This window comes from Artemia sp. Qi Xiang Cuo, chromosome 14, assembly GCF_049724085.1.
Source record: "Artemia sp. Qi Xiang Cuo chromosome 14, ASM4972408v1, whole genome shotgun sequence".
NCBI classification, from domain to species: Eukaryota; Metazoa; Arthropoda; class Branchiopoda; order Anostraca; family Artemiidae; genus Artemia; species Artemia sp. Qi Xiang Cuo.
This window is the reverse complement of record NC_142807.1, coordinates 13,887,562-13,912,258: the sequence shown is the minus strand read 5'-3', so window position 1 is coordinate 13,912,258 and position 24,697 is coordinate 13,887,562. Positions and strand designations below refer to the sequence as shown.

Genomic DNA, 24,697 nt, shown 5'->3' with positions numbered 1-24,697 from the left:
GTGACAGACCCTTCCCACTCCTTACTACGGAAATGGTAGATTCCGCTTGGCACACTCAACGATCATCTTTGTTTCCGCGTATTACGGTACCAAAAGCGTGGAGTTTTCTATCAGAGGGTATATGGCTGCTGGAAAATGTTCATTATAGATCCATTCTAAGAAAGTAACAATGAGCGAAATACTATTTTTTTTTTTTCAAAGTGAAATCTTTAACTGACTTTAAGGATGGAAATAACCATGATTAACAACCAAATGGGTTTCCCTGATGGCTGTTGAAAGGTGTTATAGATTTTGTTTGTTAATAGATTTATTTTGTATTTGGCCTTACCTGCGACGATATTCAACCCTCAGAGATACGACATCCCACATTCCATAACATAAACAAAATCTGATATCCACTAAGAACCAATTTTCTCAAAAAAAATCTTCGAAGGTACCCCGACTTTACACCAAACGACAGAACAACACGTGTGCCGCAAAGTTCCACCGCGCTTGTCAGACTTTCCACCTCACTTGCGATTGTCCACGCCACGCTTGGCAAAGTTTCTGCCACGCTTAGCACACTTCCTCCACGCTTGGTACGCACCACCTCGTTTACGTGATTTCTTAAAGTAGGCAGCATCTCAGAATCCAAAATCACTTCACGAAAAATGAAAAGTCTTAAATAAAATCGACAGTAATCTCTTGAGATGAGCGAATGAGTGAGAGAAGAACGGTACAACGAGGAACGGGCTTCGATTTTTTATTTTTTTGCATTCCCATTAAAACTCTGAATGAACATTGGACACCGATATTTTCTACCCCCTGCTGCTAACTCAGTAGTTAATACCACGAAGAAGAACAAATTAGCGCCAGTGCCTTGCAGAACTAATTGATTGAACAATTCATTCGTGCCGTTTTTTACCAGTGCCTATAACAAAATGCCTGAGGACTAGGTTTATAAATGACAGCGACATTTAATTTGTGATTTTTATCTAGGACGATGAAAGCTGTCTTTAAATAAATGATTTCTGATTTCCAATTTACGAATGTCACCCCTCGTGCAATATAGCCTACTTCAAAAATTTGCAAATGATTTTCGTCACTGACAGCCAATGATAACCATTATCTTTGAAAGAGAAAATATAAAACCTCACCGAAATTACCAAAGCAACGAACTTGAACTGGAAAACGTACCTGGCAATGGTAAAAAGGGAAATGAATTAGAAATACATATTATTTAACTGCAATACTTAAAAAAATGTTAAAATAATTAATTTGCTATAACTTGTTTTGCTATTTCTTATCTCGTCAAGGCATTTTCTTTGTCTACCATTTATTTCATTTAAAGCTAATAAGCCATAAGTATAAACTAATATTCATTTTAGTAAAATGCGGGATAAAATATTATAGAACGTATATTTCACCGCTCTTCGTTTACACACTGAAAACGTTTTACTAGGTAAAGATTATTTGCTGTTCGGCCTTGATCTGACCTAGCAGGGCTTGTGAGTAACGACAAAAGTGAGTTCAAATAATTGAGTATCCTACTTCACTGAAGTGATTATACTATAAAACACTTTATAACAATAATAACACAGATAACCGGTCAGGCCAAAGTGGGAAATTTCGATCAAATTGATAAATTCGATCTTGTAGGGTGATTCATCATGCTTGTTTTGGGACCCTTTGGCATTTTTTTTTATTTTTATTTATTTTACCAAGTCCAAACCATTTTGTCTCTATAACAAGGCCAGACTAAGTAACCTAGGCCAGACTAGCCTAAACTACCTAGAAATCTATAAATATCCTAAAAAGCAGAGCTGAAACACTGTGTCTCTATGACAGGCTAACAATACAATAATCAAATTTGAAAAAAGTCAAGTTACCAACTTTTTGATTCGCGGCAATCTGCGCACGAAGATCTGATATATTGTCACTCAAACATCGAGTTCCTGAGCAGCCAGGGATTTTACCGGGTGCCATCAGCGTTTCGATCAATTTCTGTTCCTTTGAAAAAAATCAATAATTAAAGACTAATTTTCCAATAAAGGCATATGTACAACTTTTAAAGACATGAAAAAACCTGTAGTTATATTTTATTGGGGATAATATGCATAAAAAATTGGCGTAGGCATACGAGAACTATCGAAATACAAAAATTATGAGAACAATGTACGGGTGGCAACACTGTAAAATAGGAGCTTTGTTACACTTTGTATTTCACGTTAGAGAGTTATTATATAAAAGTCCCTACAGTAATGCCAACTGTACATGGCTTGCTCTACGTACTTCAAAAGTTCCTGTATTTCTGTGCTATCCTGTAATAACATTTTTCTTTCATAATCTCTCTCACACTCAAAAAAAGAAGCGAAACAAGAGTACTGACAGCGTTATTAATACTTACACTACTACTACTACTAACAAATCACGCAAGCACCAAGCCCCCTGAGGTCAACACAGCTAAGCACTATGTTTCTCCATCCCCATCTATTCAAAGCCTGTCTCTTTACACACCCCCAAAAAATTCCTATTTCCCTTAAATTGTTCCTTATGACATGCTGCCACCCCATTCGAGGACAACCTGCTTTTCGTTTGGCCCTATATGGTTGGCCGGCTACAACAATCTTTGGCAACACCGTCACTGAGAAACAATGTATTTTCTTACTTTAATAACTGGTTATTTGATATATTGAAATTTAGAAGAGTAATTCTCACCAGACACAAGAATATGATTTATATAATATTTTGGTGTAATACAGCTGTATTATTAAAAAGTTATGTCAATGAACTGATAAAAAAAACAGCTTATGTGTCAATTACAATGATTGAATACTATGAACAGCTTTACTTAAAAACAAAACTTTATTATTCTAAGCCGAGTCACCATTTTGATAACAAACTTAGATACTATAAACTGAATATACTGAACGCTATTCAAAACTTTTACATAGTTAGTTATAGTAGGAAAATAGTTGCAACCCAATTACGGAAAAATCACAACCAGCCCGGACCAATTTTCAAACAACTTGATTTCGAACGTTCGAACGAATTTATTATTTTAAAAACAAAACTTTATTATTCTAAGGACGAGTCACCAATTTGATAACAAACTTAGATACTATAGACTGAATATACCGCTATTCAAAACTTATACATAGTTAGTTATAGTAGGAAAATAGTTGCGACCCAATTACGGAGAAATCACAACCAGCCCGGACGAATTTTCAAACAACTTGATTTCGAACGTTCGAACGAATTTATTATTTTAAAAACAAAACTTTATTATTCTAAGGACGAGTCACCAATTTGATAACAAACTTAGATACTATAGACTGAATATACCGCTATTCAAAACTTATACATAGTTAGTTATAGTAGGAAAATAGTTGCGACCCAATTACGGAGAAATCACAACCAGCCCGGACGAATTTTCAAACAACTTGATTTCGAACGTTCGAACGAATTTATCAATCCATAGCTGGCAAAAACAAGCATAACTTAGCAAATAGTTATAATTGCCGTTTTTTCTATATTATTCATACCTCCATATCAATATATATACATACATATGTTTACATATAAATATAAGATGTACAGGGTGTCCACAAAATCCATGTGCAATTTAAAAAACATACAACTTTATTTGTATTTGCGATAGAAATAATCTGTAAAAAAATTTATGAGGTTTCATGTACCTAGCCTAGTCTTAATTGAATAAATTTCAATTAATTGAAGTTTTAAGTTCAATAGTGAAGTTTTAAGTTAAATTAAATCATGTACCTAGTTCTGTTGTCAGTTCGATGAAAAACTTTGCAGTGATGATGCATTTGTGAGTAGTTTACTGTTTTCTGGTGAAGCAATATTTCACATTAGCGGCAAGGTCATCCGGCATAATTGCCAAATTTGAGGAACCGGAAAACCAAATGAAATGTTTGAACATGAAAGGGATTTTCATAAAGTTCATATAATATATATATATATATATATATATATATATATATATATATATATATATATATATATATATATATATATATATATATATATATATATATATATATATATATATATATATATATATATATATATATATATATATATATATATATATATATATATGCAATATATGCAATATATGCAATATATATATATATGCAATTCAAACATTTAAAAATTAAGGCCTAAAAATACATCTTTTTTAGGACAAGGCGGAAGAGGGTTTGCTAGTAACTGAAAATGTTGCAAACAATCTAAAGTGTCCAGTCAATTAACATCTTTCTATCCTCTAGACTTTGATACAAAAAAGCAATATGAGAGTAGCATTACCTGGAATAGCCCTTTTCTGACAAGGAGAAAGCTTTGAAAAACAGCCCCTTCTTCATTAATAGATTTTGAATGAGGGGGCATTGAGCCAGGTGTTGCCCCTCCAATATCAGCATGGTGACCCCTTGATGCGACAAAGAAAACAGGCTTCACCTGATCCCTAAAATATAAAGTCAAATTTACAAACAAGTTTAATAAGCATAAGGATCGCAAAATATATGAAGTCTGAAAGTCTGAAAGATTTTTTTGTCGGATATCACGTCGGCTGAACACCTCAGTAAAGTGAGATCCTCCTGTTCCCGGAAACTAGGAGTCATCATAAGATGCAAAAGCCTCCTCCCTGACGGGTCCATTTCGAGACTATTCATGTCATATATCAGACCAGTCATAGAAATTGCATCTCCTCTCTTTGCCACCACTCCAGCTAGTTACATCGCTCTTCTTCAATGCGTCCAAAACTGAGCAGTTCGTCGAGAAATTTCAAGCAACTCCGATGCCAAACCCCTGTAGTCTATCCAGGATCGATTTGATATGGCTTCAATATCGGTGTTCTACAAATACATGAATTTCTCTCCATCTGAGGAGGTGTTGTTCAAGATTGAATAAAGGTTTTGTGATCAACTCGTCAAAGTGCAGCTCGACAGGACTACCTTGTGAGGGCACACCCTACCAAGAATACTTGAAGACAAGTTTCAATCGACAAACTATCGCTGAATGGAATGGCCTCCTAGTAGGTGTGATCCCAAAAAATTCTTCTCTAGAGGCGTTTGAGAGAAGGTGCAATAAATACCTCAAAAGTAATTAGCGTGGTAACTATGAGGACTAGTGGCAAATCATAACTTGTGACGGAGCCATGAAGCTTGTATACAAAAAAAAGAAAAAAAAAGAAGAAATGTGACCTGAAACAATATATTTTCTAAAATAAAATTATATCATTGAGGAAATCAAATAAATATCTTATTTTTCTGCAACAAAGATATTAGACTTTCAAACTTAATGTGAAAAGTTTTTACGTTGCATAATTATTGTTCATTTCACAGGTTGCGTATATATATATATATATATATATATATATATATATATATATATATATATATATATATATATATATATATATATATATATATATATATATATATATATATATATATATATATATATATATATATATATATATATATATATATATATATATATATATATATATATATATATATATATATATATATATATATATATATATATATATATATATATATATATATATATATATATATATATATATATATATATATATATATATATATATATATATATATATATATATATATATATATACATATATATATAGTACCGGGAGCCCGGAAGCTTCGCCGCCAGGCCCTGGCACGCGGCAGGCTTCTATATATAGATTCTCACTGTCGCTTGTCTTCTAAACGTGAACAATTTGAGCCTTTTCTTGATGTCATGGCGTCCAAATGGACCTTAAATTAGAAATGGTGCCTTTATAAAATTACATTGTTTTTATTGGACCTTCAACTTTTGCCTCGGCTTGTCCTTTGTCATTTTGAAAGGTAAATCGTCGAATATTTGCTTCTTTGAGTTAATTATGTGGTAGGACAAAAACTTCTTTTTCTTCCAACAATTTCTCTAGTCAAGGTTTTTGATTTTCAAAGGTATGGAAGGCATTGACGACCACCTTTGTGTCTTTTAATTGTTCAAGTGGTGTGACAAAAACTTCGTGTTTTGCCTTGGCTTGTCTTTTGTCATTATGAAAAACGTATCCGAATCTTTTATTTCTTTTAATTTTCTAGGTGGTGGGACAAAAACTTCTTTTTCTTCCAACGATTTATTGATGACCTTATCCATGTCAAAATCCAAAACCCAATCATCTTCACTATCATTTTCAATTTGTTTGGTTCGTTGCACCTTGGCTTATCTTTCGTCATTATGAAATACGTATCGCCGAACCTTTGTTTTTTTGACAAAGGTATGAAGCACGCGGCAGGCTTCTATATATAGATTCTCAATGTCGCTTGTCTTCTAAACGCAGACCATTTGAGCCTTTTTTTTATGTCATGACGTCAAAATGGACCTTAAATTAGAAGTGGTGCCTTTGTAAAACGACATTTTTTTTTATTGGACCTTTGACTTTTGCCTCGGCTTGTCTTTTGTCATTGTGAAAAACATATCGCCGAACCTTTGTTTCTTTCAATTTTTCAGGTGGCGGGACTAAAACTTGTTTTTCTTCCAACGATTTATTTAGTCCAGGTTTTTAATTTTACAAGGTATGGAAGGCATTGAAGACCACCTTTGTTTCTTTTAATTGTTCAGGTGGTGGGACAAAAACTTCTTCTTTTGCCTTGGCTTGTTTTCTGTCATTATGAAAGACATATTGCCAGACCTTTGTTTCTTTTAATTGTTCAAGTGGTGGGAGGGACAAAAATTTCTTTTTCTTTCAACGATTTATCCAGGCCATATTTTTTGATTTTCAAAGGTATGGTAGATATTGATGACCTTATCCATGTCAAAATCCAAGACCCAGTCATCATCGCTATCATTTTCAATTTGTTGGCTTCGTTACACCTCGGCTTATTTTTCGTCATTATGAAATACATATCGCCGAACCTTTGATTTTTTTTAACAAAGGTATGGCAGGCATTGATGACCTTATCCATGTCAAAATCTCAAACCCAATCATCATCGCTATCATTTTTTATTTTGACACGTTTTGATTCTCTCTGTCCAGGTTGATTTTCATTGACTCGCTGCTCCACATTTTCATTTTTGACTCCCTAACTTTTTAGCAATGCCTTTGGTTTAGCTGCCCGTATTTGTTTTGTCGCAAATGATGTTCCAGGTTGTCAAACTTTACATCTTATCACGTTTAATAGTTCAGGTGTTGGTTCCAAAGAATCATCATTTATTGTAAGTAAGAGCAACTGCAAAATCTCGTTTTTTGGTCCTTTCAACAGACGTTCTATTATATAAATAACTGTTGCGTTGGAAACTCAACAATCTTATTTATGCTATGCATGGCATCATATAAGAAAATACTTGTATGATGCCATATATAATGTCATAAGAAATGCTTATATGACGTAATAACATAGTACATGACATCATTTGCAAAAACCAAAATTAAGACTTTTAACGATTTTTCTCAGACTTCTGACCTATCTAGATAGTTTTTTTATGCGAGAATATTCCAAGATTCCAATTTTCCCGAAAAAATATGGAGCCGTTTTTGAGAACATTCATATATACATACATACATGAATACATACATACACAATTATTACTCACATATAAAGATATATATAATATATATATATATATATATATATATATATATATATATATATATATATATATATATATATATATATATATATATAGCCGCTTTGGGCCATGGCAAAAAAACTGGAAAATCACACAAAATAATAGCACATGATAATAACACTCATAGCAAAGTATGGTAGCCTACATAACAATAACAACGTAAAATTACAAAACAAAACAAAAACATAATAAAGCACACAATATCATTCAACTAACATACATAGATAGATGTATGTTACATCTATCAAGGGACATGACTACAAAAAATAACAAACAAGAAAATAACTTACATACATACAACAATAATTTCAACACTCACCCCACCCCCTTTACAAAAATCTATCTCTATGTGACATACCAAATTTTGTATATTTTGCTATCATTCTTATTGTCCCATAGTTGTTTTATCTCATTACTGAAACCAACCACTCGCTTGTCCCCACATTATCAAAAAATAATTCTTTCCTTAAATCCTGTAATTCAGGACAAAGGGCCATAAAGTGAAGCATATCCTCGCCATTTTCTCCAGACATAGGGTACGAGTAAGGACCGTCCATTACCCTTATCCTCCCTAAATATTTCCTCCTTTCTCCAAGTGCTAGGAAGTTACCCCTCCCTGATATATACCACTTAATTTCTTCACTATTTAAACCCGTTTTAAAATAAATAGCATATCCCCAGACCTCCTTCCATTGCCGGTAAACGCCGAGGGACACCGAGGCTGCGAGTTCACACAATATATTCACCGCATATATAATATATATATACATATTCACAGAGCTCAGTACAAAAGTTCTTTCCCCAAGCTTCCAATATGTTTTCGATTGTCCACATATAAATATACTGTACTGGTGCGCAAATTTTTAAGGTCAGCAGCAATAAGCGCATACAGCATTGCAATACGTTTCTCGTTGCTAATTCAGCATGATCTGAGAAGAAGTAAAGGGACAGAACGACGAAAACAACACCAAACACCCAACGATAAAACGACAAACACCAAAATGAAAGATTATTGAAAAAAAACTTACTTCCAAAAAACTGGAGTAATGACAGTCAAATCAGGAAGGTGAGAGCCACCAGCTAGTGGATGGTTTGCAAGAAAAACATCCCCGGGATTTATATCTCCGTCTCGAACCCTCATCTGTAACTCAAAGAGTGAAAAGATTAACTGAATGAACACACGCATGCACACACCAAAACAAACAATATATATATATTTGGTACAAAGCACGTGTCTCTTTCTGATAAAAAGTTGGATATTGTGAGGAAGGAGGCCAAAAGAGTACGCTAGAGGGTCTTTTCATCTTCCCATCACGAGCATTTTCAATCTGAACTAGTCAGAACTAACAAATAAGATACGTCTTATGATGAATAGAATAGAATATGATTTATTGGTTAAAATAGCACAAAAGCTAGCATAAGCACGTCAGAACAACTACAATAATAAAACAGATGTTAGGGGATAAACATAAAACAAAAAATTAATCAATTATTAAAATGGGAATCAAAATGTGCTAAAATAGCACAAAAGCGAGTATAAGCATGTCAGAACAATTACAATAATAAAACAGATGTTAGGGGATGAACATAAAACAGAAAATTAAATCAATTATTAAAGTAGGAATCAAAATGTGCTAAAATAGCACAAGAGCTACCATAAGCACGTCAGAACAATTACGATAATAAAACAGATGTTAGGGATAAACATATAACAAAAAGTTAAATCAATTATTAAAATAGGAAACAAAATAGGGGACAAAAGAGTTTTTGTACCTCATGGTCTACCTCATGGACACAGGTCAAGTTGGGTATTTGGAGCTCTACAAGCATTGAGTCTTGTATTAGGAAGGATTGGGGGATTTTCTTTAAAGGGAGGGAGAAAACGTCGATGATAGTCAGAACTAAGGCACTTGTGACCTAGTTCATGATGAGGATGTGACGACGTGATTCCAATGTAGTAAGTTCAAGTCTAGCCAAACCTTCATCATATGTAGTAAAGACCGTCCCCAGTATAATTTTTATTGCTCGTTTTGAATACTTTCAATTGTAGAACATTGGTATTTGGTCAACCCAGGGTGCCAGACAAAGCAAGCACATTCCAGGACTTTTTACAAAATGAATAAAAATCAAGCATTTTGCAGTAGGCATCAAGACATGGCTAATTGTAGAAAGAAAAAAACCAAGACAGATAATCTGAGTAATTGAGAGCCAAATCTGTGATAAGCCCTTTTTAGGATTGTATATATTCCAGACATGGTCTTATATAAGAACAATAAGTTATTTTAAGTTCTGGACTGATAAGGAGAACCATTTGAGAAGGGAGAAAGATTTAAAGAGAAAAATACCAGATTTAAATAAGTGGGAAATGTGGGAGTTCCATTTAAGGTCATTGTCCAACTGCACAGCAAGCAGTTTAACCATATTTAAATTTTGTATGCAAAGGTGATAGGGGGTATATTTTTTAAAAAGGAGAATAGTATGAAACTCCTTTTGGGTATGCTTAAGTTGAGTTTAACATTGCCAAGATAATTTTTTAAATTGTTAATGAGTGAGTCAAGTGTAACGTCCAAAGTATTAGATTTTTGACAAAGGTTCAGTAATGTCAAATCATCCGCAAATTTAAAAGAGTTGCCAAAACTTGGTAGAACATTATTAAAAACAATTAAAATGCTAAAGGACCTAATTTAGTCCTTTGAGGTGCTCCACAGGAAATCCAGGAAAAACCTGATGAATCCCCGTTAGGGAGGACTACACATTGCTCATGGCCAGACAAAAAAAACTAGCTAACATACGTAAAACAAAATCTCTTGCACCTAAAGCCCTTGCACTATCTATAACTGTCTGATGATCCAAATTGTCAAAGGCTTTGCTAATATCAGCAAAAACAGTCTCAACGTAATCTATCTATCTATCTATGATTCGGCCTAAAGCCAAACTGATTTGGGTTGATTTTATCATGAATATCGTCAAAAAGGGAATTGTAAATAAAACTTTCCAAGATTCTCGAGAAAATGGAGGTTTTTGTTATTGGTCTTAAGTCAGAGGGAACTTTTGAAGTCTTAGTTTTCGGTATAGGAGATACAATAGCTCGTTCAAAACACACTGGAAAAATACCATATACAAAACATTGGTTAAAAACAGCAGTTAGAGGTACACTTAAATACTGGGCAGATTCCACAATCAATTTGGTAGGGATATCACCTGGGTATACTGACTTATTTGTGTCAAGAGTTTCAAGTTTAAGTTGGGTCTGATGAATTTCAATCACAGGAATGTCACTCACTGCACTGTTGGTCGTCATATGTTGGAGTGGCAGGTGAATTTTACAAATTGAAGCCAAATGACCATTTATGACATCCGCACCCACTGTGCCACCATTACTGTCCAGTAAGAAAAACTTTGAAGAGACCTTTCCCATGAGATCTTGGACACTTTTGTGGAATTTCGTAGGATCGGAATACAATAACTTATTGAGTAGCCTAAGTGAGCACCTTGCTCCTTTCTTGCTTTACGGATTTCGCTAACAACGATGTTTCGAAGTTTTTGAGATTCTTGGAAAATCCTTCCTTAAAGAGTTTATGACGTTCATTTATTAGGCACAAAATTTTCTATTTATCCACGGTTTGCAGTTAGATTTGCGAGTAACTTTTTTCACTGTAAAGGTGTCACAGTATTACTGGACAAGTTCCGCTGAAAACCTAGAAGCTTTTTCATTACCATTGGTAAGACATAGGATATTGGCCTAAGATTTGGAACTAAATTTTACTTTGAAATGGGCAACTTTCTCGTCAGTAATGGGTCTATAAAATTATCTGATTAATCCTTTTGGGGGATGAAGAAACATAGCTTTTCTTGTGAGCGATCCGTTGGTAATGACAGCAGCAACAGATTTAATTTACGAAGATTTTGTGTAAATGAAAGCCTAAGTAGAAGCATAATTCATCTTTGAACATTTAATTTTGGAATTTACTAAGAAGAAGGGAATAAAAATTTGCCAGAGAGCTAGGCTTTGGAATTTATCAATTTAGCATGCCCAAATTTAATAAACCTAGAGGTTTTATTAAACCTAGCAAGTCCGGATAATTAAATTTAGCATATCCAAATGTTATAAACCAAGAAGCTATATTAAACCTTACATACCAAATGAAGCAAAATTCAACAAATGTTTAAATGGTGAAGATTCCTGACAAAAAATCAATTTTCAAATACGTACTTATGAATTATACCACCAACACTCGAGAAGTGAAGTTCGGTTAATCCTAATGAAATATACCAAAACACAATGAAAATATAATACTTTAGAAGCAAATTTGGGCTATATATTTGCATATTAGGGGGCAGAGCCGTGGGGTGACCTGACCTAAACTAACCTAACCTCCACCCTCCTAATTAACGTGCAAATATATAGCCTAGATTATATAATTCCAACGTATTCTGTCACCCGTCACTTGTTTTTTACTGAGCGTAAGCTAATTGTTTCTTAATACAGAAAGATAAAAACCGGTTCGTTCTCAAGTTTTACATAACATGAACTTGAGTGTTGGCGGTATGATACATTAGTACCCTTTAATCTATCACACATTTAATTATTATGCACTTAAGATAAACCCCCCATGTACAGTCTTTAAATTTTTCTGCCTGGTGCCTACACCTCTGCTTCGACGTTATTAGAACCTTTTTATAATTGCCTGTGCCAGCCAGAAGATCCCTTGCCTTTTGCTGTTAGCTTGTAGCTTGATTAGCCTAGTTTGAAGTTCATTTTAGCCTACATCATGGGTGACAACTCAAAAAAGAGCTATAGACCACCTAGTCACAGAGAGATGAGATCAGACTGCTCTATCCAGTACAGTGGAGCTGAATCTATTAATGAGCAGATTAATATGCTCACTTCACACATTAACACCCTTAAGAACAAGCAGAAGCTAATTGCAGATTCACTTAATGACAAAAACCTTAAATCTACTATGGCAGAAGTTGTCAGTGAGGCACTGCCTAATGAGGTTGGTTCTTTGGTTGAGGCCTCTGTTAAAAAACTTGCCTCTAGTCATTTGCCTGCTGCTTTTGATGCTAACAAAATGGAAATTATTAAACAAGAGGTATACAATAGTCTTAAAATGGATTTTGATGTGCTTGTTGAAAAATCACTAAAACAATATGAAGCTTCTGAAAGCAAATTTCTTGGATTTTGAGTACTAGGTTTCCTGGTATTCCTTTGACTAAGAATGACATAGTTTCTGTTAGAAGGATTGGAAAACAAGGCTCAGGTTTGAAATCTCGCCTACTTGTTGTGGAATTTTGTAGTCCAAGAATGCAGCAGTTTATTCTTAGAGAAAAGAAAAGTTTGCAAGGTAGTGGTGTCTTTATTTCTGAGTCACTTACAAAGCCTAGACTTCAGCTACTTAACTATGCTAAATCAAAGCTTGGGAAGAGGTCTACATGGTCTAGTGGAGGAGAAATACTTACCAAGCTTTCTGATGGTAAAGTGATCATTGTTAAAGAGTCATCTCAAGTTGATGTTCTCTATCAGTCAACTACAGCCCATCCAAGCCCCTCCCAGGACTGAAATAAACTATTTTTCCCCGTTTTGCTCTGTTGTTTTGTTGTTGTTTTTTTAACTCTTTATGATTTAATGGTTTTACTTATGCTTGCATTTATGTTGTTTTACATTATTCTTTTAAGCAAATTCCATAAACCGTTGATAACTCTTTCCTCTGGTTGCTTCTTCACTGTTTTGCCTTTTTCTTTATTTTGTTTATGCCTTTGTCCTTGTAATTGTTTGTTATTTTTTATTTTTTTTGAGCTTTGTAGCTTGTTATTGTTCTTTGTCTTGCAGGGTTTTTTTTCTTCTCTTTCTTTTCTTCGTTGCCTATAAGTTTCACCTATTTAAAGAGAGAGAAGGAAAGATTTTATCACAAAAATCAACAGTAGTGTGATAATTGCAACTAGAATTAACCTTAGATTCAAGAAGAGGGTCAAGTGTGTGTGCCTCTTGTTTGCCAGCACTACTTGGTTGCTCAAAGATAACTGATATAAGAATACAAGAGTTCAAAAGAAAAGAAAAATCAGCCAGATTTACCACACATAACAAACGCACACAATATCTTCACAAATGAACAAGATATCAAACAAACAGGCTGAAATAGCAGAGGGTAAATTGAAACTAAAAAGGTGAGACTTATAAGCAACAAAGAAAAGAAAGAGAAGAAAAAAAAACTGCAAGACAAAGAACAATAACAAGCTACGAATCTCAAAAAAATTAAAAAATAACAAACAATTACAAGGATAAAGGCAAAAACAAAATAATGAAAAAGGGAAAACAATGAAAAGCAACCAGAGGAAAGAGTTATCAACGGTTTATGGAATTTGCTTAAAAGAATAATGTAAAACAACATAAATGCAAGCATAAGTAAAACCATTATATCATAGAGTTAAAAAAAAAAACAACAACATAGCAAAAAGGAGGAAAATGGTTTATTTCAGTCCTAGGAGGGGCTTGGACGGGCTGTAGTTGACTGATGGAGAACATCAACTTGAGATGACTCTTTAACAATGATCACTTTACCATCAGAAAGCTTGGTAAGTATTTCTCCTCCACTAGACCATGTAGACCTCTTCTCAAGCTTTGATTTAGCATAGTTAAGTAGCTGAAGTCTAGGCTATGTAAGTGACTTAGAAATAAAGACACAACTACCTTGCATACTTTACTTTTCTCTAAGAATAGACTGTTGTATTCTTGGACTGCAAAATTCCACAACCAATGGGTAAAATGTCAAATCTGACCCTTATTTTCTAATCCTTCGAACAGAAACCATATCATTCTTAATCAGTGAAATATCAGGACATATATTACTGGAAAATCCAAGAAATTTGCTTTCAGAAGCTTCTGGATAAGGGTCTTCTTTGAAACCAAATATGATCAGCTGATTTGAAATTTTCATTTGGTCAAGCTGATTACTCAGACGATCCACATTGAGTTGAATTGGTTTCAGAAATTTTTGCAGCTCTGACAAACCTGAGTCACGCAAATGAAGAGATGATTCAAGCTTCGACATCCTCAAATCATATTGTTTTAGTGATTTTTCAACAAGCACATCAAAATCCATTTTAAGACTATTGTATACCTCTTGTTTAATAATTTCCATGTTGTTAGCATCAAAAGCAGCAGGTAAATGACTAGATGCAAGTTTTTTAACTGAGGCCTCAACCAAAGAACCAACCTCATTAGACAGTGCCTCGCTCACAACTTCTGCCATAGTAGATTTAAGGTTTTGGTCATTAAGTGAATCTGCAATTAGCTTCTGCTTGTTCTTAATGGTGTTAATGTGTGAGGTGAGCATAGTAATCTGCTCATTAATAGATTCAGCTCCACTGTACTGGATAGAGCAGTCTGATCTCATCTCTCTGTGACTAGGTGGTCTACAGCTCTTTTTTGAGTTGTCACCCATGATGTAGGCTAAAATGAACTTCAAACTAGGCTAATCAAGCTACAAGCTAACAGCAAAAGGCAAGGGATCTTCTGGCTGGCACAAGCAATTATAAAAAGGTTCTAATAACAGCGAAGCAGAGGTGTAGGCACCAGGCAGAAAAATAAAAAGACTGTACATGGGGGGTTTATCTTAAGTGCATAATAATTAAATGTGTGATTTATTAAAGGGTACTAATGTAAGATACCGCCAACACTCAAGTTTATGCTATGTAAAACTTGAGAACAAACCGGTTTTTATCTTTCTGTATTAAGAAACAATTAGCTTACGCTCAGTGAAAAACAAGTGGCGGGTGACAGAATACGTTGGAATTATATAATCTAGGCTATATATTTGCACGTTAATTAGGAGGGTGGAGGTTAGGTTAGTTTAGGTCAGGTCACCCCACGGCTCCACCCCCTAATATGCAAACATCTAGCCCAAATTTGCTTCTAAAGTATTATATTTTCATTGTGTTTTGGTATATTTCATTAGGATTAACCGAACTTCACTTCTCGAGTGTTGGTGGTATAATTCATAAGTACGTATTTGAAAATTGATTTTTTGTCAGGAATCTTCACCATTTAAACATTTGTTGAATTTTGCTTCATTTGGTATGAAAAATTAAGTACTTTTCTTTTTTCCTTAAGAATTTTATTTTGCATACAACCTTTTATCTTCAAATTTATTCCTCTCCTCCTCCCCCGTCACTATTGCTATTCTTATGCCCTCTCCCCTGCAATACCTTTGGCGGGCGTCGAGGCACCATGCTTGATCGAGTGGTTCAACTGCAGTCTAGGATCTTTTTACGGTCTAGAAAAGTTGCTAAGTGGATGAAATTTTGCGGAATAGATATTCTACTCAAATTAGTGCATTGGAAATTTTTTTAAATACTTAGACCTACCTTCAAAACTTCCAATGCTTCAGCAATTATTAACCCTGTATGAAGGCTAATCCTGAGACAAAAACAATAGAATTAAAAAAAAATGTGGTAGAATTGGATTTGCCATTCAAAACTTTTTGTAAATATAATCTTCTTACCGTAAAAATTACAGCCCCTCCCCTACGCCCCCCTTAATGAGACATAATTAAGCTATAGATTATATTTAAATTTGGGGAATAGTTGATTAAAACGGTAGCAACCCAAAAACATGATTGATAAAAAATTGTATATTATGGCAAAAAGTAAAAATTTGGTAATTTTTACCAGATTGTTTTCTTCTAAAGTTTTATATTATTTTCAGACTTCGTTTTTTGCAAACGGTTGGTCTTTATTTTCAGACTTAGTTTTTTACAAACGGTTGGTCTTTATTTCTTATTATGCTACATGATATCTGTGTTTGAAGATTGATCAAATAGTTCGTGGTAATGAATTGTCTGTAACTCAACCCAACAGGAACCAAACTCTAAAAAAGAGCAACTTCAAAATAAAAAAGAGATTCTTTTTTTTACCACCTGATGTATCTTTTCTGAAATATCTCTTCTCACGAGATGTATGTATTTCTTCTCTTCTGCAAGAAGAGATGTATCTCTTCTCACGCTGCTGCTTTTTAAAACTTGTTCAAACTAAAAGCTCATTGAGTTTCAATGTCGCTGTGTGAATATTTACTTTTAAGTCGTTGTTATCCTTCGTCCTTGTGGACAAGTTTTTACTTACTCCACTTCTCTTCAACTGAAAGTGAATATTTGTCCAAATCTTGCACAAATAGCCAAATTCTCTCTCAAAACTGTTTATTCGTCAGTTGAAAGAATCTTAAAAGAGTTGGTAGATATCAAAGTGTATATATAGTTAAAGCAGGTAACAGGAAAGCTGGAACATGGAAGATTAGTAGCCTAAAGCAGCCACACTACAATGTAGCATCTATTCTCTGTTTATTTTGGGGATTAGATTAGGACAAAACTGATATCACAGCTTCATAATGCATGCGACTGCCAGGCTGCCGATCAATATTGTTATCCCAGGAAATCAAAGGGTGCTTTTTATAGTTGTAGTATAGTGATCAAGAGTATCCAGCATGCAGTTGGGTAGGCATTACTTTAATAATACCAATAGCATTAGAGTGTACAACTCCATCCATAAAGTAACGGCAGTAAGCTGTATTTAGTATACTTCATATTTTGACAAAATGGTACATATAAAATTATGGAATATGATGTTTATGGCTAGTATATGGCTTGCCACTGAATTAGATTATGTTGTTAACTGTGATTCAGAGAACTATTGATATTTCTAACTGCAAGCTATAGTAAGTTATATTTGTTACCTTTCTGCAAATTTTACAAATAAACATGCTTTTTGCTCAAAGCAAAGCTATCAAAACAGAATTTGTACTGCTAAGTGTCAGCAGCTTTTGGAATTCTGCTACTGGCAGCTTTGGAACTTTTTGCACACCTGGCCAAGATACACTTCAGGAGATTTTGTCAAAACTAATTGTTGAAACCATTTTGAGCAGACAACAATCATTTTCAACAATTGTAGACTTTTTTGGGTTGTCGTCTTAGTATTTTTTTAACTTTTTTATATGAAAATGTTTTTTTCTAGTAAATAAATCGATTTGACTGTATTATAACTGTCTATATATATTTGTTTGATATTATATTGACTGTATTATATGTGTATTATAATCTAATATATAATTGTTGACATGGTGTTATTAATGATTGTAACATAAATACAGATTTTTATATTAGAATATAGCATTTCTTTTCTGCTGCTTAGGAGTGCAACTTTTTCCTATTAGTTGAGCATTCTCAGTTAGATTAATATGACTCAGTAAAATACCTTTGAGGGGATTACCTCCTAATCCATCCGTTTAAACGATCGAACAACATGCATTGAACGCTATACTTTACTGCCTGGTGATCAAACTACCCTGGTTTTCATCTATACAAAAATCTAAAAATGTTCTTTAAGGATTAAACATTTTTCTCTTTTGCGTCTAGTTCTTCGTTTATCTGAATAATAGCTTTTAATTTTCCGTTTATCTTTTAATAGCTTTTAAATAAATGGGAACTTCGTGGCCGGGTGTAAAAAGGAAGGCTTTGAATAGGTTGGGATGGAAGAGAACCGTGCGTAGCTCTGTTGGCCTCAGACGGCTTGGTGCTGCGGTGAGTTGTTAGTAGTAGTAGTATAGCTTTTAATTGTGGTATTTATTTCTTCATCTTTAGTACTTTAGCTAGTAGCTTCTTATTTTCTACGATAAGAAAATTAGCTCTGTACTTTTGTGCGCAACTTGAGATAATTTCAGGTGTATAGTTAGTGCAAATTTCTACTTCTGTCCCGCCTGCTTCAATAGCCCCAAAATGTGAAAAACACCATTTAGGCAACTGAATGAAATAATATATACGCTGTAAAGAGGTTCTAATCCAAACTTCAAAAAGGTTTTTGCAACATTTGTCACTGTTTCAGAATACTCGAGATATGTATATTTATGTATATTCGATCTGACGTCATTTTAAAGGGGTTTCAGGCTTTTTTTTCAAAATTACCACAACTTTTTTTCGTTATAAGCTTTTACTGTAAAGATTAGCCGAAATAATAGTTGCCATTCCCGAATCATTGTCAGATTGCAATTTTTTCTCATTAAAAAGTATTTTTAAAATGTGTTTTTTAACTTTTGTTTACTATGTGCTACGGTTCGTGTTTTACTAGGTTGCAGCTTTAGCTGCAACCATGAAAATTGTATTTTTTTTTTTCATACTTTGTTTTGGTACTTAAAAAACAAGTAGGTATAGAAATTTTCTTTCAAATGAATCCTTAAACAGCTCTCTTAGATGTTCCAGTGCCCCGCAAGCCGCAAAGAAGAAAACAAAGGAGCAAAGCAGAAGACATATCACTCAGATCACGAATCCTCAGATCACTTGTTTTTCTCAGATCGTCCAATAGCAGATTTTGTTCTTTGACTCTCAGATCATAAGTTTCTTTAAAAAGCTTGCTAAACAAGTTTTGAAATTCAATCATAGTCAATGCAAGAGTGGTGACTTAGTATGAGTGATGTTTCTTAGATGTGATTTTTTATCATTTCCCCCAAAAGTTCATGTTGTAAAATGGATAACCGTAGAAAGCTGGTTAAGAGCTCATTAGATTGTAATTCTGAGTTCTATGGCCCTTGTAAATCGGAGAGCCACTTTGTACATAATGATTGATATTTTGTTTTATTTGTCTTTGAACTAGTGTCAAAACTTTTTCATTCATTTTGCATCGCAAACACCTCATAAGAGAATATGACAGCTTTAAACCAAATCACAAGTTCTGTCTGTCTTGAAAACATCTTTGTCTTTATTCACTTCCCAACTATTTTTATTTAGCAGAGAATACATTAGTGAAGAATAAATTTCTAATCGAATGAGCCCCTTTCGAAGTTTTTACGACAACTCCTATACGAAGTGCCCTGGTCTAAAAAAAAAACAATAGCAATTCCAATGGGGGTTCTTTTTATTTTTTTTTTCGGTGCCAAAATAATTTATTTTGGGTTACAATTAGCCGGGGTTCGTTCATTACTAGGTAGCAGCTACCGCTGCAACCAAGAGGCTAAAATTCGTTCTGTACTATAAAAATAACAAAGAAAATGAGCGAAGAATATATTATATTTAGTCTTTCACTTTAATTGCTCCTACAAGAGTACTTAAACCTCATAGAAAAATGTTTAATGGTAATTGATTGCGAGGATATTTTAAAGTTTAACAGGATTCTATTTCGATATAACTGAATATCAAACTAATATTCGATAAATACAAAAATTACTGCCTAAGGGCCGAACTCCATTTCATGTAATCACAAAATTCATAGGATTTATTGGCAAAACACATTTAAGGGTTTCTTTATGCTCTCTCATGAAGGTAATCTATGCCTTATTTCCAATGCAGAAAGAGATATTTATACATACAGGCAAAATAGTAAAAATGATAGTATTTTTAGGTTGGCAACTACTGTTTACTTTATCAAAAGATAATCCAAAATTGTCTCAATGGGATGCAGTAAGGTATAACTTCATAATGATGACTTTTCAGATATTATGGACCACGTGTTTAACAATGCTATTAATCTTTATTGTGATATTACAAAATATTACAACTCCGTTGCAATGGATGCTTATACCCCTTTCCATTTTAAGTTGCATCTGGTGGATCGTTGAAAATTTTTATAGCAGAACCTACCTTAAAATAGATATAAGTTTAACCGTGCTTTGGATACTATATTTTATTAGACAACATTCTATATTACAATACATCTATATTGGTGATCTAGTATTCATAGGTATTGTAACTGGCATTAATTTGTTACTTTCAGTTCATGAAATATATTGGCTCCTTATACATCTCAGGGAGTTTGCTATGCCACTTACTTACCGAGAACCCCTTGTCGCCCAAAGGTTAGTGAGATTCCCGCTCTTACCCCAACGGTTCTGCAAATATCGGGTTTGGTACTACCCTATTTTCAGTATACCCTGGCACAGGGTATGATAACGCGATCGAGTGGTCAAATGGCCACTTTCTAAAGCCAAATGTACCCGCCTTGGGTTACGACTAGAAAATCTCTACTCTCTCCTTGGAGGTAACAACCCTCCCTGTCAATGTAATAATGACGGTACCTAGTAGCTCTATTCCTACCCTGCCTGGGTTACGGAAAATAGTACACATTTTGTAGAAAATACCTTACTTGTATTCTTCCAAAAGGGTCACAAACACCACAAATATATATATATCCCCGACTGGGGTCAGAACGCAGACTAAAAACATATAATAATTTGTACAAAATAAGAAGAGAAAAATAAGAAGAGAAAAAAACAACTTTGGAATGACGTCATGCAAGGGCAGAAAACCCTAGCTGGCTAGCGGAGAGAGGTGATAAAAGTCAAGCAAAGGACTAGCCGGGAGCTAGAAAAGCCGGTTCTTTAGTACGCCACCTATAAAGAAGCTTGCGATAGGGGAGGGGGAATTTTACCCTAACGAGGAGATTGTTTTCCGTCCCCAAAAATATAAAAACATGATATGACAATATACATACATGACGTGACGATTTACGATGACGATGACAAAAATATATTTACATGATGTGACGGTTGTGCATGATTTTCTGTTGTAAGAAAAGGAGAGTAATTTAAGTAAGTGCATTTTGTTGTTGTTGTTGTTTTTGCCGGGAGGAGAGAGTAGATTTATGTTACTGTAGATTGTGATTGTGATAGTAGATTGTAATTTGAACATCTGAATACTCCGTTGTATGGCCTTGTTCGGCTTATAATAAATCTATCTATCCATCTATGAAACATTGCATTGAAATATGTGCTTCTCAGTTGCATTAAAAATACGAAAGGAAAATTATCCGCAGCAGAAGTAGCTCCCTCCCGCCAAAAGGGGATAGGGAGGTAATTTTTTAAAATCCGACTGACGTATCTGAACCTTTTCGTTTACTTTAATCCATTTGATAAGCTAAATACAATTTTTTCGGACAAGACGAGACTCTGAGATTCAACAAGCAAATAAATACAAAAAACTACCTGATACTGTACAGTCTCTTGCATTGCCCCTAGATGGACAGGGATGTGAGGAGCATTTGAGACAAGGCCACCATCAGGGCCAAATAGTGCACATGAAAAGTCCAGACGCTCCTTAATGTTAGTGGATACAGATGTACGCTGTAAAACCCTATAAAAGATATATCCACAAGTTAGCCGAATAAAGAAAATAATTTTGTTTGTTAGCAAAACTATTTACGAATTTCGGTTTAAAAAAAAAAATTAATTTAAGCCCTCTCAAGGGCTATAATTTAACCAATCATATACTGTATTTTTATTCTACTTGATCGAGCAACCAGATGAAAGGACAGAACAGCAACTTTTCACTGACTTGTAAAAATTGTGGCGCTAGTTAAACGGAGTTTCCAAAAATAAACATTCACCCAACGGTACTGCCCAAGAAGGTTTTTTTTAAAGAATTAAAATCCACAAAAAAGAAAAAAAAACACATATACGTGTGTACTTAATACTGTGCAATATTACAATGTTCACCTTGCAAATAATGTTTTTTTTTCCTTTTCCTTATATGTTTTGTTTAATTTAGTTTATTTTGTGTTTTTTTTCCCGTTGATAAAGGACAAGAAACCAAAATACTCAGATTTTTATTATTATTAGTGAAAAAAAAATTTGTTTTGTTATTTTTCACTGTCTTATAATCGTTTTTCTATATTTCCATTTCGTTTTATTTGATAGATAAATAAACTCATAAATTGACAGAAAAGATATTTTAGAAACAAAACAAAACCACAAAAAAAACTACAATCTTAATAATGTTTTTTTTTTATAATGTTTTTTATATAATAATAGTGTTTTTTTTATAATAGTGTTTTTTTTAATAATAGTGTTTTTTTTTCGTTGATAAAGACTTCCGGACCTGAAGCCAAAATACTCAAAATTTTATTATTATTAGTGAAAACAAATTTTGTTTTGTTACTTTTCAGTCTTATTTGAAATATTAAACTCGTTTTTTTTTTAATATTTCCATTTTGTTTTGTTTGTAGATGGAAATACAGTGCAGTCTAAGAAATAAATAAGAAAATTAGGGCAATAGCAGTGTTGTAGTAATTCCTACCCCTGCGAACACCTAACTTCATTTCCCAAAGAGATAAACTATTCATAATAAACGCTATACAAATGAATGAGGGAGGGACATGTTTGGAGGCGAAAAATTTTCGAAACGCATTTTTGGGGGAATATTTAAGCTGTTTAAAATTATTCAAAATATTCTCCATGAACCCAGACGTTTTTGTAACATGAATATTAAATTGGAATGGCACATAACTTAATCCCTAGTGAAACGATACTTTTTTTGGAACTTTGTGCTTTTTTTTAAACGTTAAACATTATACACAAGCAACAAAAAGAATAATCTAATACAGACAAAAACGGGAACTCAGATGGAATATCTTTCTAAAGGCTAGTAAAGCTAATACTTTTGGAAAGCAAAACCTTTCTCAATTTCCCTTAAAATATTAGAATTTGTACTCTTTTTGCAACTATTTTTTATATAAAGGTGAATTTTTATTTTTATTGCTCAAAATATTCCCCATGAGTCCCAACGTCTTTGCAACATTGATAGTAAATTGGAATGGTACGCAACATAATCCCTAGTGAAAAGATGCTTTTTTGGGATTTTAAGCAATAATTATTTATTTTTATTAATACGTTAAAACTATGTGCAAATAACAAAAAGAAGATTCTAGTACAGACAATTACGGGAACTCGGATGGAATATCTTTCTAAAGGCTAGTAAAGTTAATACTTTTGGAAAGCAAAATCTTGCTGGGTTTCCATTAAAATATTAGAATTTTTACTCTTTTTGCCATTATTTTTATATTAAGGTGAATCTTCAGTTTTTTTTTTGGCAATCAGTTTTTGAAAGAAATCCAACAAATCCTATTGACGCCACTGCCTGAAGACTTGTGGCAATAGGTAATAGCAGTTCCCGGTTCATCAATGAGAGTTCGCAATGGTTCCTTGCTCTGTTATTGACTAACAAAATAACGCTACCAAACATTGAGTAGGGACAAAATAAGGTGATAACCAATTATTTTCTGAATATTTTTTAGAGGGACTTTTTTCTCTCATGTTGGAGCAATGAAACTTCCTGTAGTAGTTATAGATAGTGTTGCCACCCCTAATAATTATCACTATTTCCAGTGGTCTTTATATTGCTTAAAGAAATCACTAAATCAGCACATAAATCACAAGATTGTTGAAGAAAATCGCCAGATCAACCAAAAAACCACTAAAATCTAGTGATTTTTTTCACCGGGTGGTAACCCTGGTTATAGATGATGAAGCTAGAGTTCATCCGAAATCCAAGGTCCTACAGAAAATGTTTAGACTTATAGCAAGGAAAATGTCGAAAGTTTAAGATGCCTTTTTGCCCTTCAAAAACAAAAGTGTAAGAATTCCAGAGTCAACATAATCTCGGGAATATCTGTCGCATCGAAAAAAAAAATTCACTGTCATTATTTATGTTTTTTTTTTTTATTCGTTATCCATTTTTCTTTAAAAAAAAAGATTTATTTTCGCAAAAACATCAGAATAATATGTTAAAAATCAAAAGAAATGAAACGAAGATTCTATTCAGAAATAATAAAGACTGTTATTTAAGATTTCTTGGTATAATAAGAATAACACAGCATAGCAATTAACTTATTACCCGGGAATCCTCGTTTTAAAATTTTATGAGCCAAGCTGATTATTAATGAATACATTCATTTTTTAAAACCCTAAGGGACGAATTTGGTTTTAATAAAATGAATGACGCTGGGTTTTTTTCATTCAAAACTTTCGGAGTTGACTTCTTTTACAGAAGACTTTCCAACAAATTTCAATTTAAAATCGACGAGGACATTCGAGAAAAAGCCAAAATTTATGAAATTTTTATAAAACTATACAATAAAATTATACAATCATAGATAAAATTAGTCTAAATCAATTAAATTTATTTAGTCAAAATTGTACAATAAAAGTTACATTAAAGAAATTGTGAATAACGAACAGAATTTCCACAATGAGAATAATCTTCTGAAAAACAAATAGCCCCCCCACATCCCCCCTCTC

The 24,697-nt window shown here is 33.5% G+C and overlaps 1 protein-coding gene across 1 annotated transcript in view; it reads right to left on the bottom strand.

Moving 5' to 3' along the window:
- LOC148944172 (5-oxoprolinase) overlaps nucleotides 1-24,697 on the bottom strand; it is a 100,822-nt gene that overhangs the window by 31,962 nt on the left and 44,163 nt on the right. Inside the window, exons 8-11 of the mRNA XM_089099849.1 lie at nucleotides 21,608-21,755; nucleotides 8,676-8,788; nucleotides 4,309-4,465; nucleotides 1,873-1,989 (exon numbers count right to left, since the gene is read on the bottom strand). Coding sequence (XP_088955975.1) covers nucleotides 1,873-1,989; nucleotides 4,309-4,465; nucleotides 8,676-8,788; nucleotides 21,608-21,755 — 535 coding nt within the window. The remainder of the gene's footprint in view (nucleotides 1-1,872; nucleotides 1,990-4,308; nucleotides 4,466-8,675; nucleotides 8,789-21,607; nucleotides 21,756-24,697) is intronic.